The sequence below is a fragment of the Atta cephalotes genome (assembly GCF_000143395.1).
Source record: "Atta cephalotes unplaced genomic scaffold scaffold00032, whole genome shotgun sequence".
In the NCBI taxonomy this organism is placed as follows: domain Eukaryota; kingdom Metazoa; phylum Arthropoda; class Insecta; order Hymenoptera; family Formicidae; genus Atta; species Atta cephalotes.
Window position 1 is genome coordinate 751940 of NW_012130096.1, and position 14655 is coordinate 766594.

Below are 14655 nucleotides of genomic sequence, written 5' to 3' on the forward strand. Positions count from 1 at the left end.
ACTTTATTATTTTATTACGTTTTACTTTATTAGTATATAATTAATTAATTAATTATTATTATTATTAATTATATATATATATTAGTTATATATATAGTATATATATATATATATATATATATATATATATATATATATACATATAGTTTACATGCATATACAGTGAGTTGCAGGTACATTATTCAAACGTACCCGCTTTGAGAACACTCGTGTCAGGAATACCGATGCCGAGAGAGGGAGAAGATATGAATGATATTTTAATCACTGTAACTCCTGCGCTACATCCACCGGAACCCACTATTCCGCAACACTGGCAATCGCTGCTAACTACACTTGCTAAGCTGCATGGAGAAGGTACGAAAAGTAACTCTATAAAATATCTTTATTTAAATTATAAAATTCAATTATATACATGCACACGCACATACGATGTTTAGCGATTCTTGAATATCTTTGGATTATACTGAAATTTTATATTCTGGAAAATTCCTGGAAAACTTCTGAAATTTCAGGTCTGGCCTAGAATTTATTATTTTTTCATTCTAAAAAAAATTACGTGAAAAAAGAAATAATAAAAGGAAAAATTGTGTTTGTAAATCTTTCCTTGATGCAATAAATTACCAATAAGAAACTTGAATTTAATGTCTAAAAAAAACATAGTAAAAAAAATCGTTTGACGGAACGTTTCTTTGATATTATTTATAAATAATATTGTTCCCAATTTGTTAACATTTTAATTCATTCTATAAAATTCTAATTTGAATATGAAGCATGTAATATTGCACGAATCGATGAAAATTAATTAAATAATGAAAATTAATCGATGGATAAATTCTGGAAAAGCCTGGACTTTTACCTGCAATGTCCTTGAATTGACTAGCCAGATTTTGCTGGACATCACATATTAGGTGTAGTAAAAAGAAATCCATTATTTTTCCATTCAATTTCATGCAAAAATAATGGATTTCTTTTTACTACACCTAATATATAAAACAAAGAATTTATTTATCGTTTTTTTATAAGCGCATTAAAGTATTACAATTAAAATATCAAATATTCTAATTATGAAAGAGTTATATTAATGATTGCTTTTTTTTAGATGTACTCAGTGCGCTTCAAGAAATCGAACATGTGGCGTTGCGAAAACCTTCAGTTTTGGAGCCTATAACGGACAACATAGCGGAATTACTTGTATCACCGCAAAGTAATATCAGATCACTCGCTCATAGTCTACTCGCTAGAGCATTGAAATACCGTCCTACATCGAATGCGAACATATTATCGGCGTTTCAAAGGTGCTTGGACAGTCACAGAGCGGATGTCCTTATGTCAGCTTTAGAAAAATTACCGGATATCGTATTATGCATGCAAGGTAGAATGAACTTTTGTAACAAAATAGATTTACGTCAATGTTGAAGTATAACAATAATTTTACAAACTTATAAATCTTTTTCTTTTTACATTGTAGAACACGCTTTACCGTTGCTGCAGAGGGTATTCGAATTGGGAGTAAATTCGAATGTCAACACGATACCTTATATTACTAAGACTATAACTCTGTTAAATACACAGCAAGGTTGTTAATGTCTGAAACTATTAGTTTTGTAAATATTATTTGTAAGACTTTTTTTACAATTAAAATAGAGCAGTGGAAGACTTTTATCTCTTTCCTTCCAACCTGTTTATATTTAAGCTATAAGAAAGGATTATATTATAAAATATTAGTAATATAATTATTTAAATATAAATGAGAATATAAAATTTTACTTGTGTTTTTTATGACCAACATATATACATATATATCTTAAAGTTTAATATAATTGTATGTTTATTGAAAAGCTTCTGAGGGAACGTCATTAACTGAATAGTTTTTCATAAAAGTAATAATCGCGTTTTTTATATTCCATTCTGCATCTTGAAGATATTTATAACAGTATCGAATATTCATTGTAGTAAGTTCACGTAAAAATCTAAGCAGTTGTTCCTTTTCTGTCACGCTGAGTACTGTTGGAATAAATTTAGGTACGACTCTTGGATCAAATCTCACTTCGTTAGTTGCGTTGGGGGGTGTGCCATCAATGTAACATAAATCATTAATAATACAATATTCATTGTCTTCTTTTCGTGTAATAATGAAAGTTCTGTTGAACAGCATGGGTGGACAGAGTCGATATGTAAATAAACCTTGCACAGAAACAGTTAAACAATTATCTTCTTCATACAATAAGTCGATACAAAATGTTTTGAGATAGTGTATTGTTGGTGGTTGCTTTTGAAGGGCAGTGATTATTTTTTCAGGTCCTCGAAATAGAAATTCGTGACACTTGGCACAATCAGAAATTTTATACCAGTTTCTATTCATGGAAAATGTCTTAACAATCTCTTTATGTATATGATTCGTTATATTATTACCTAACGACATAGAATAGAATGCATTTTTATCATATAGGCCGTTCATAACTATTCTGTCATCTTGATCATATAGGGCGAAAAAATGCTTGACAAATTGTCTCATCAAAGGAATCTTCGTTCCATTGCCTAGATAATAACTCTGCATGCTCGGCACAAACTTATTCTCCATTCCTATAACGATTCCATCCAAGATCTGTAAATGCGGGAAAACATTCTTCACGGCCTGTATATACTCCTGGGAGTTGGTATATTTCGCACACAATGGATTCCCATCCAACCAAAGTTCGCTTATCTTAAACTCACAAAAATAGCGCAGATATTCCACGTCTAAGATTTGATTATGCCTCAAGTCCAACTTGGTCAAGTGGAAATTAAAAAATTTGTCAAACAGGATAACAGCTGTGAGTTTGTTATATCTCAAGCTCAACTCACGGACAGCCAGTTTCGATTGTTGAGGATCACGAATGCTAATACTTGTTCTACTGCAACGCAAGACCAGATCAAAAATCTTTGGAATGGAAATGGGACAAAATATCGAGCCCAAAGCCCTTTCGTTCTCGAAATCGTCCAGATTGAATATCTTTCTTATTGGCTCATACCTACATTGCAGGGCATCTGCTATGATCTTGTTTGTATTCACTCGTAGCTCGTTTGCACCGAGAAATCCCAGGACAATGTCTATATACAGGTCCTGACCGCTGGGCAATGTTATGGTCAGTCCCTGCTTCACTAAATTCTCTATGGCGTTAATGGTACATTTCGCGAGGAATGTCGTCTTATTCTTGTCCTCGACAGTGTACATGATTGGTATCAGGAGTGCTGGTTCACAAGTGATTATAATGGCGCGCAGGACATCGGTTCGTCTATACACAGCACCGTCAAAGACGATGAATTTGTGCCACAGATCTGTGCGATTCGCAAGTGCCTTTTCACATTTGTCAAAAGTTGGCTTGATATGCGTAATCCGGTGCGGTTCCCATGACATTTGATTTGTTGTTGCCGTTGTTGTTGATGCTGTCGACGATGTTGACGTTGATGTCGGTGATGCCATTATTATCGCGAGAAATAACGGTTCCTCCTATTTGCATCACACTTGCCTGATTGACAATATTTATAATGTTATTAATATGTGATTAATAATGTTACAACAGATATATAACAATTACATTAATGAATAAATATCAATATTTCATTACAAACTTTACTCTGATTTTAGAGACATTCGCTGTAGTAACCCTTCTCTCTTGTTTATAAACTTTTGTGATTACTGGTTAGGTTAGATCAGATTGTAATTAAGGTTAGATTGGATGGATGAAGCAGAAAGTATCGATATATATTCGATTATTCGATAATCTCGATAATCGGATTGTGACTCACTTCACAGTTGTATTACCTCTGTGCTGTTGACGTATATGGTTAGGAACGTTGTATAAGAAAATACAATAAATTTCTCGACATTGTCGCAGAAATTTGAGGTAAGGAGTCGTAATTCTGTTCAACATTTTATTTGACTTATTTTGAAAAAGGTGATTTTCAGCTACATAAAAATAAAGCATAAACCTACACATTAAAAATTGATCTTTTATCTGCATGTAATTACATATGTACCTGTTAACATAAAGATCAATAGAATAAAAATGTCCTGTAAAATAAAAATGTTTCACTCGAAGGTTTTCAGGATATTGTTTTGTAATTTTATTCATAAAAGATATTATCTTGACTTATTTTGAAGAAAAAGATAAAATTTTCTATCAGTGCTGTATGAACATAAAGCTTAAGTCATAGTCTATATATTGAATAAAACATACCAAATTAAATATATATTAAAAATTGATTTTATCTGAAATATATACCTGTTAGCATAAAAATCAAACACAATTGATAAAATATGAATTTCCTGTCATTTAAATCTTTTCAGAACACAGTTCTATAATTTTATTTCCACGAAAGACATTGTCTTAACTTATTTAGAAGTAAAAAGATAATTTTTTGTCAGTACTGTAAAGCGTAAAATGTTCTATACATACATTAATTGATTTAATTGATTATTCCTACATAATATAACTGTATATCTTTTTAAATATTTCCAGGATTTTATAATTTTATCCATACAAGACATTGTGATAACTGAAGATGTCGAAAGTATTGGACGAAGAATTGAAGCAAGCCTTCTCAAAGTTACACGAGAAGATGGTAGATACTAAGCAAAAATTAAAGTTGGCTGATATACAAATTGAGAAATTGCGGCGTACGAAACAGCGGGCAGAACTCACCACAAAGGAAATTAGCAGTTTACCCGAGGACACAAGAATGTATGAATCTGTCGGTCGAATGTTCCTTCTAGATAATATGAACAACATTAAGGAGAATTTGGATAATAAAATAAAAACTTCTGATGAGAAGATCAAGACGCTAGAAAATAACAAAACGTATCTACAGCGGAGTTTCAAGGAGAGCGAAAATGAAATCAGAGAAATGATTCAGCAAAAGCAGAGCAAGGAAACTTCGGGTTAAATAAGACTTGTGTATTAATGTGTGAATGTGCTATTTCAGTTTTTTCTCATCAATCTTTGAATCTTTCGGATTATTGTTTGGAATATGTATCTATTGGATATGTAAATATATATCTAAAAAAAATCTATAATCTCACATTTCGCACGTTCATATATTTTTTTAATTGTGACATTTTTTTTATATATTGTATGTGAAATAAAATATCGTCAATGAACTTAACCATTTGTAAGAGTTAAATCAACTCGATTGTTTTTAATTATGAAATTGTAAGAAAAATATACAAGAAACAATATTGTATGTATTTAAATGATTATAATTAAATAAATATTTTGATTTTATATTTTAAAAGATATGTGATGCGAGAAATTGTTTTGTATTTTATAACTTGACTTCGTTATCATTCATATTTTCACAAAAGCGAAATAGATAACAAATATACTAAATAATATGTATTACATTATATATTTTATTTTTATTAATAATTGATTGAAAACAAAAAACTACATTGGTACAGTTATTATTGACTTTATTTAATAAATGCAGATAACTAGCTGATAACATTTAATTAATTTCAATAAAGTATTTGCTACTGGCGACATCTGTTTTCGTATTTGATATTCTGGCTTTAAATATGGTCAGAATCACTGTCAGTGTATGTTGGTGTGTGTGTGCATTGCAGATTCGGTAATATAACCTTTTTTTGATCAAAGTTGACCAAAGTTAAATTTCGATCTGTGTAATACAATGTCAACATTAATATTAAGATCTATTGCGTCATTAAATAAAAGTACTCATAATGTCTTTACAAAGGTAATCTTTCATCAAAGTTGTTTCATATTCCAAACAACAATAATATTTCATACATATATTATAAATGCAAAAAGTACACGTACAGGAAAGTTTTTATTAAAAAAGCTTTGTAATAAATAAACACTATGAATTTATTAATAATGAATACAATATATTTTAAATTTCTCGAAATTATTTCACCTAAAAAGACTAATTAAGATATATTATTGTAGTAATTAAGATATATTATCTTAATACTAGCTAAGCGAAAATAATAAATTGTCCTATTTTGATGTAGAAAAAATATTTGCATAATCGAAACATTTAGCTTCTAAAGCTTTTCATTTTCTGATAACTTACGATTAGACTTAATTTAGAATATATTTGGTTTAATGACACAAGTTTTGTTTTTGTTACTCGTGAAATGTAAAAAAAGATAGAACAACATTTGTGTTAACTTGTGTTATTAAATAGAAGGCATCCCTGATCATCCCTTGTTTTATTCAATGGGATTTATGATACTGTTATAGATGAAATCTATTGGGTGAAACATCAGATTAAGCTTTATCACAAGTGAAAAATTGGGCCTAAGAGCATAAACATTTTTTATAAAATCTGTATGAATACTTTTTGTATTTACTGTATGGGTATAGATCTTATGTTTAATATTATTGTTTTTTTGAAATAATTACATTTTTTGTACTTAAAATTATTAATTTAATATTTATTCATATTTGTTATGGAGTTTTCTCCAGACTTTTTTTAGTAATAATTTTTTGTTTACTCAGTTTAGATACATGAACACGTCAAATATGTTAAATCAACAGTCTATTTTACCTCAAAAACCTACAAAAATAAAAAAAAAATCGCCAATTACATGGAAAAGCTTGACAATCTCTAGTATTATTGGTGCTGGTCTTGTGTTATATATGCATCATCTTAGAACAGAAAAAGATAAGATTATAGCAAAAGAAAGAAGGCGACAGTTAGGCAAAGCTAAGATCGGCGGCAAATTCGAGTTGGTGAATACGGAGGGAAAGCCAGTGAAATCTGATGATTTCTTAGGGCAATGGGTGTTGATATATTTTGGATTTACGCATTGTCCAGATGTTTGCCCCGATGAAATTGAAAAGATGACAAACGTAGTAAACACTCTTGGTAAATGTTAGAGATTAAAGTTAATTATAATAATTAAAAATACTCTTGTTGTCTTGCATTTGGTTGTCTTGCATGATTTCTATTTTTCAGAAAAAGAACACAACTTTAAGATACAACCGATTTTCATATCAGTGGATCCAGAGAGAGATACACCCACTGTTGTCAGCAAGTATCTGAAAGAATTTTCTGACAAGATCATTGGTCTTACTGGCAGTATTGAACAAGTTGGAAAAGCGTGCAAGGCATACAGAGTTTATTATAGTAATGGACCTAAAGACCAAGATGAGGATTATATTGTTAGTATATTATTTAGAAGCAATTTAATAATTGTATTTTAGTAACAATCCCGAACGAATTTGATAACATTATATTTTTTTTCTAGGTGGATCACACAATCATTATATACTTGATAGATCCAGAGGGCTTGTTTGTGGATTACTATGGGCAAACTCATGATGTAGAAAAGATCGTGACTAGTATTGTTATCAACAAGCTGAAATATGATCAATTAAAGGATGAGACTTCTTCCTGGTTTCCGTCATTGCCGATCAAGGGAGTGTTATAAACGTTGCAACATTCCTATGTATTCCTATGTATAGATAATTTGTAAGTCAGTGTGCTACAGGAAATGTATGCGTATAGTACATTAATATTAATATTATATATATATATACACATACATATATACATATATACAGTGTGTGTGCGTGCGCGCGCGCGCGCGCGTGTGTGTGTGTATATATATATATATATATATATATATATATTAGGTTGTCCGGAAAGTTCGTGCCGATTTTGAAGGAAAATTGAACGCAGAAGATTTAAATTTTAATATACATTTATTAAATTATATAGGTTAGTCAGCACGAACTTTCCGGATAATCCAATAGATATAGATGTACAAATAATTATTTTTTAATTCATTAAACGTTGTGAATGTAAAAGAAATTAATTGATTTTTTAAAATAGAAATTAGGCCATAAAACTGTACATAAGCTGGATAATAAAAAATTTATTATATTTATTTCCTTTCTTAAATTATTTTAATATATCATAATTTATACATTAATCGGTTTATGTAGTTGTACATTATATTTGTCAATCTTAATACAAATATATACACATTTACATATACATAGTGAGAGAGCTTCGAGGTAAAATGTTTAACCGAATATATTTTTGGAACAAAACGCTTTTATCTTAAAACTGAGAACACTCTTCACATTAGGCAACTGTCGATCCTTCCTTTAATAAGAAATTTGCCAACATTTATTATCTCATATACATATTTTAAACATATTTACTCTTAAAAACTAGAATTTGTTAAATAATATTTTCAATTACATTGTTGCACACTTAAAATAGCTTTTTTTCACTGATAATCTTTCATGGAACATTTATGATAAATAATGAAGGAAATGAAGATGGTATTCTGATCTATTCCGTAAAAACAGAACTTTTATAGCATTCAAAACCTAATCTACAATATATTCTTTGCTTCCTATTCCTTGTCTTCTTGTCTTTTTTCCTTTTTGCCGTTTTACCGATAATCATATTTAAACGTATAAAATTTATTGTAACGTGTTTTTCGTTTTTTCCGAAGTTCATCAATGTTTATCTCGGGCGACGGAAAATAAAAAACTGGATAAGAAGCAAAAAGGCAAGAGTGGTAAGAAGTGGTAAGAAATAAAAAACAGGAAGCAAAGAGCACATCAGAGTAAATTAGACTAAAATTACACAAGTATTTATAAAAGCGTTTTAATGTTTTACGCGATGTTTATGATACAGCATACTTGCAAATAGGATTACTGATAACAAATTTCTATGATGCATGATACGGTCGTATCAAAGTTCAACAAGCTGCTTTTATTTATTTATACTATTTATACGTATGTATAGAAATCACAAAAAGCGGAGCTTTCAACAGTTTTCAGCATTTTTGCAGGTCTGAATCTAGATGTAAGTGTCGCGTTGCAAACATCGAGGTACATTGGGAGATATTTTGTTGGAAATTCCGACGAATCTCTAAAAGTACTAAAATATCGAACATTATCTGTACATTATCATACATATTCGCACGAATTACAATCTACGGATAGCTGCGCGACACGGTATTTCCGTGCAAGAGATGATAGCTAAAAAAGAAAAAGACTCAATCTCTCTTACTAATTAAGATGTGACAGAGGGAGAAAACGCGCGAAGGAACAGACTTCTTTGTCCTTCTCCTATCTCTTTGTTTTTTCAAAAATTTATAATAGAATTTAAAAATATTCCCAATTCTATTTTTCCCTTTTTGGAGAATTTAAATAATACGCGTTCAAATATATGTTGAACGTTTATGAGACAAGTGTTTTATGCGACACGTGTTCTTTTTTCTATCATAAAATGGGATGTTATCACGGATATCCGTGATGTTGCTGCAGATTGTGCAATTCGTATGCGAGGTGACAGCACTCGGAGTCACTCCATCGATGATGATCGCGGATCTTATCGACATTCGGCCCTGACGCATCCGACATCTGAGAGAAAAAAAGACAGTCGTTTAACAGAGAATTATTTTCAAAAAATAATTATCTCTTTCTTAAAGAAAATTAAATTAGACAGCTATTCGTACGAATTTCGAAAGCGATTAATAAATAAATCAAATGATCATTTAGGACTACATTCTAAAATGTCTTCTCCGAGGAAAATTTTACTTGATATAATAAGATAATATACGTTTACATGTATATTACATTTTTAGAGTCTAACTGAAACTTTTATCGAAACTAAAAACGAATACTCATAATACGTGTCAACTTCGACTGAAACCACAGCTCTTCTTTATAAATATTAATTTTAATATGTGTAATTATTGTTTCAATAATTAAATTATGATGTTTATGAAGAAGAAGTACTTATATATTTTTTGGCCAAAATTGATACATACTCGAAATTTCGTTTTTTTTTATTTCGGTTAAAGTTGAATTGTTCTAATAAATTATGATATTTATGAAGAAAAAGGATATATGTCTATATATATGGCCTTTATAGAATTTGTATTTTTTAATTTTGGTTTCGGTTGAAATTAACATGTAGTTGAATGTTTCGGTTCAGTTTCGGTCGAATTTTACATATTTTGAATAAAACCTTCTTCAGAGAGGATGTTTTGGAATGTTATCTTAGAGATTACTATTGTTTTTTAGGTCAAATCTATTTTTTATATAATTATTAAAAGAAATAATATTACATAATGTAATATTATTATAATATTCAAATCAATGTAATATTCAAATCACATACAATTTCATATTAAATATGATTTTGAGAAGTGATAAAATACATAAAAATAACAGACAGAATTGATGTTAAATTTTTACAAAATATTTTGATGCTTCCTGTATATTAAATTAAATAGGATTAATTTACAAGCACGTACGATTTTATTTTATTTTTATTGATTACTTTTAATGATTTTATTTATTTACATAATTGATGGATTGATTTACATAATTATAAATAAAAAAAATAAAAAGTATGTAGATATTTTTTATGTTATTTGCATTTTTGAGATTGTTTTTGCCCGAGTTCTTCGTTTATAATCATTCCACGGGCGATATTGAATACCAGAGCGCGATGAAGAGATAAAAAAAAGAGATACTTTATCGACAACTGAATTATACCGAGATTATGTTGTATTCACGGATCCGTATATACTCAGGCAAAATGATGATACTTACCGAGCAAAAGGAAAGTAGTGATTGATGTGTGTACTTGCTGCACAGAGGCGATGTATGATGAGGGTGATGATCTTGCGTCGTCGGTTGCGTCGGCGGCTGGCCATCACCGACGATCTCTAGATAGCCCCGGCTGCTCGCTAAACTACCTCCTCTCGTTCCAACATCTGCAAAATTGCATTGCGAGATTCGTACGCTGTACAACGCGATTTGGAGGGATTTCGTGCATTTGAGAACTTTCCTCTTTGTAGTAACGATATCGACCAGTTTCTCTGGCTGTGTGATTTAATCACTTTAAGGGCGCCAAACCGTCGCGATGAATTTGACTTCTCTCACGATGTATCGCATTATACTATTTCTAGCACAGTTTTGAAATATATCTTAAGGCGCCCAAGAGAAAGAGTATTACTACTTTAACGTAGCGAATTTATTAAATTTTGTTATATCCTTACTTCTATTGCTCGTTTAGAGTTTGAACTACACGGAGAGTGTAGTTTTTCTTTTAAAATTTACCCTGAAAATATAGTAGTTCTGGTACAATATAATATTTTTAAAATTTTTACCATGCACTTTAGTAAAATTAATCAAATTTATTTTATATTTTACTGTAATTTTATTAATGAATGAGAGAGATTTACATTAAAATTCTTCAAAATACAATGTTATTTCATGTCTATCATATTTTAAGGATAATTCTAAGAAAAAATTCTCTCCGTGTACGCATACGATATTTAATTTACTTATGATATCATTTATTACAAAAAATTATTAAATTGGGTAAAATTTAAAAATACATTAATTGTTTGAAATTGTATTTTACTTGAATTTCTGAAAGAGAAGCTCATTAAAATTATTTTGAAAATATTTGGCGGAAAAGTTTTAATCAGTTTAGTTCGTATTTTAATCTGTTAAAAAGAATTGAGAATCAAACAATTAAACGGTAAGAGTGACTTTGATCAAACTCAAAACTAAATTAATTTACTCGATTTATCAAGTGATATATCTTTTCCAGCAAACAAATTGTCATTTTTGTTATTCATTGTCATTTTAACATCTTTAATGTTGACAAATGATAACAAATAACGTCAATTTGTTTATTAGAATATTATTTTCTTGACATAAATAAAGTTCTTAATTTTATTTGATACAAAGAGAAAGAAATCAGACATAATAAATTTTATTCAAAAATTGATTTGGATTTCAATCACCCCGATTGAATCAATTATTAACTTTAGATTAATTTTAATCTCGATTCAACTTGTACTTCATCTTTTTTTAATTCTTATATTAGAAATAGAAAATGATAAAGAGTTAAGTTAGAGATTAAAATTAAATTATATTGATAGAAGTGGGCATTAATCAATTGCTTAAGTTAATCAGAGTTTGGTCAAAGTTGGCTACAAAACACTGCTTGAACGAAACACATAGAAGGACACGACGATTTCGTAGGATTTAAGGGGACACCTTGTGTACTCGCCATCGAGTGAGTGGACCGACGAATAGCGCGATCCTGGTAAAGATAAGAGGGCATCTTCCAGCGTGATTTCCACCACCTGATCCTTCTTGAATGTCGACGACCATTGGCTTTCGAGTTGTTGCAACTGCACGTGCTAACCGAATGCGTCGACGCTCTCTGGCCCCATCGAATTCCACGTAGATGTGTCCATTTGATATCGCGAAGTGTTCTTGATACCTCAGCTCTCACCTCGCCGTTTAGGAAGCAATACAGCACCGCCACGAAAAAGCCCTTCCGGGAACACAGAGATAATACTCCAATCGCCCTTTTGCTCGTCGATTTTAATTCTCAGCAAAGCCTGGATCTTTTTCTCGAACGCAAATCTTCAGAAACCATTCTTCATATAAATTGTAAAGAGATGTGAAATAAATATGATTTAATTATTTTATTTAGTCTCTCAAAAATATCCATTTATTTCCTTTCTCTTTTGATTATCGTATTTCTGTCTGTTTATTAAATTTCTATTTATTCATTTAAAAATAAATGAATATTATATATGTATACATATTGTATATATATAAAAAGAGAAAAAATGTAATATAAAATTTAATATATAAAGAATAATGATCTGGAACTACAAATGAGAGAGAAAGCGATAGAGAAAAAGAAAGAAAGAGAAGTACAATAAGTTCTAAAAAAATTTAAACTCCATTATCTGAACGGCTGTTTAAACGTTTCACTGATCAACCTACAAAGATACATAGACTCAGCAAGTTTAATTAGCTCAATTTTTTGCACAACATCGTCCAACTTTGTTGTTTAAGATATAATTTATGATAATGCAATCGAGTGCTTTTGATTTCTTGCGTAACTGTATGGCAGTTTGGCATCTAGTAAAGTAGAATTATTAATGCTATTAATAATTATGCGTTACCTGGAAAGATGCGAACAATTGGTCGCAGAAGAGCCACACGACCTCTACAGTTTCGTTTACGCCGATGCTATACGACATAAAGATAAAGAACGCGTAGTGAACCCCAAAGAGTGGCACTAGGACCAATGTGCTTCTAGCCCATCGCCTAATAATCATTTTAGATATATATTTATATAGTCAATCATATTATTTTATTAAAAATTCCATCAAAAAGCTACAATATAATATTTTATATTATATTGTATTTATATCAACAATGTAGATTATCTTCTATAGATCTTACTTGTATCTTTCCGTTTCCTCCGACATGGTAGATTTGAGTTTCACTAGTAGTACTCTCACGATGTTGATGAAGAGCACGAAATTTATCTAACGTAGCCAAGGAAGATGGATTAATGTACGACTGAATTAATTACAAGCTCAACGAAGCATTCACGAGGTTCTTACCAAAATAGAGAGCATCGTGGGCACCCGTATGAAGAGGAACAAGAGAGGTTTCTCATTGGTTGTCCAGCAATATGTATCCTGGAATATGATCCTCGTCACTACCCAAGGTAAGATAAATATAGCTGGCAAACCTGTAAGACGAAGTTGTAACGATTAAATTTATTAAATAGGCTCTATTACGCTTATCAATAATAAGTTTCTGAAGGAATGGAAAAAAGAAACTTTTTAACAAGTTACTTGTTATCGAGTAGAAAAAGTAACAAATTACGTTACGATTTTTAAAAGTAACTTATTATAATTACGTTACTTGAGAAAGTAACATTTCGCTACTTTTCCATTACTTTTTTAAATCGCCAGCGGACGGGCTTTCTAGTCTTAAATGCTATGCACTGTACAAAATTTTTGTGTAAAATTACAACTATTATAATTTTGAGTCCACTATAATAGTTGTAAACGTCTATGCGTTTATAAATTTGTAATATGCAAATAAAAATAATTTCTTGGTATGTAACTATAAAGCAAATTATGGAAGTACAATTACAATATGTATGTGTAGTTATAAGAACGATAACATGACATTTCGTACTGTATATATTATCATTTAACAGCAATACGTGAAAAATTACTGTTGTATCACGTAATTATTAAAATTTGGATAATTACAAAAAATATTAAAAATAAATTCCTGCTATTTATATAATTTCCTATATAAAATAAAATATATATTTAGACAATATAAGCAAATTTACAAAATTTCTGTGGAATTACGTAATTTCTGTAAAATTGCATGATTTTTTTATATTTACGGAATTGTAATCGTGTAATTTTTACATCTGTAAAATGTGTTATATGTGTAAATTTACGAAATTTTTTTACAATGTGAGTGACTTGTGTTGTATCGTGTGCAAAGTAACAATAAAAGTAACTGTTAAAATAAAATTCGTTATCGTTATCAAAAAAATGTAACTTCATTATAATTACTAAAGAAAAAAAGTAACGCAATTATCAAAAAAGTAATTTGGAACTTTGTTACAAGTAACGAGTTACTTACATTCCTTGAGTTTTTTCTAAGAGAAAATACATTATTTATTAATAGAGTCCCTGATGTGATCTGCTCTCTCTCTCTCTCNTNTGCTACTTACGTACTTACGTTACGTTTACCGACGTTAACGTAACCCGTTCCGTTTTAACCGTAACGTAAACGTTTTTCCCGAAAAAACCGTTTTTTC

General features: G+C 30.0%; 5 protein-coding genes across 5 annotated transcripts in view; 3 read left to right on the plus strand and 2 right to left on the minus strand.

Annotated features, from left to right (window-relative positions):
- The window catches only part of LOC105621070 (integrator complex subunit 1), an 8388-nt gene extending 6804 nt beyond the window's left edge, over positions 1–1584 (plus strand). The window contains exons 11-13 of the mRNA XM_012202540.1: positions 164–354; positions 1100–1372; positions 1469–1584. Of these exons, the coding sequence (XP_012057930.1) occupies positions 164–354; positions 1100–1372; positions 1469–1584 (580 nt within the window). The remainder of the gene's footprint in view (positions 1–163; positions 355–1099; positions 1373–1468) is intronic.
- Positions 1585–1828: 244 nt separating this feature from the next.
- LOC105621071 (nuclear RNA export factor 2) lies at positions 1829–3463 on the minus strand. Its single transcript, XM_012202541.1, has one exon. It carries the CDS (start codon positions 3461–3463, stop codon positions 1829–1831), a length of 1635 nt encoding a protein of 544 aa, XP_012057931.1.
- A 260-nt stretch (positions 3464–3723) lies between these two features.
- Positions 3724–5278, plus strand: LOC105621072 (prefoldin subunit 1). Its single transcript, XM_012202543.1, has 2 exons — positions 3724–3735; positions 4546–5278. Exons 1-2 carry the CDS (start codon positions 3724–3726, stop codon positions 4924–4926), a joined length of 393 nt encoding a protein of 130 aa, XP_012057933.1. The 3' UTR covers positions 4927–5278.
- Positions 5279–5670: 392 nt separating this feature from the next.
- LOC105621073 (protein SCO1 homolog, mitochondrial) lies at positions 5671–7438 on the plus strand. Its single transcript, XM_012202544.1, has 4 exons — positions 5671–5736; positions 6504–6873; positions 6964–7169; positions 7256–7438. The coding sequence occupies exons 1-4, from the start codon at positions 5671–5673 to the stop codon at positions 7436–7438; spliced, it is 825 nt and encodes a 274-aa protein (XP_012057934.1).
- Positions 7439–9269: 1831 nt separating this feature from the next.
- Positions 9270–14655, minus strand: part of LOC105621074 (vasoactive intestinal polypeptide receptor 2-like) — a 24128-nt gene continuing 18742 nt past the window's right edge. The window contains exons 7-12 of the mRNA XM_012202545.1: positions 13427–13557; positions 13263–13348; positions 12980–13124; positions 12054–12336; positions 10593–10756; positions 9270–9392 (exon numbers count right to left, since the gene is read on the minus strand). Coding sequence (XP_012057935.1) covers positions 9270–9392; positions 10593–10756; positions 12054–12336; positions 12980–13124; positions 13263–13348; positions 13427–13557 — 932 coding nt within the window. The remainder of the gene's footprint in view (positions 9393–10592; positions 10757–12053; positions 12337–12979; positions 13125–13262; positions 13349–13426; positions 13558–14655) is intronic.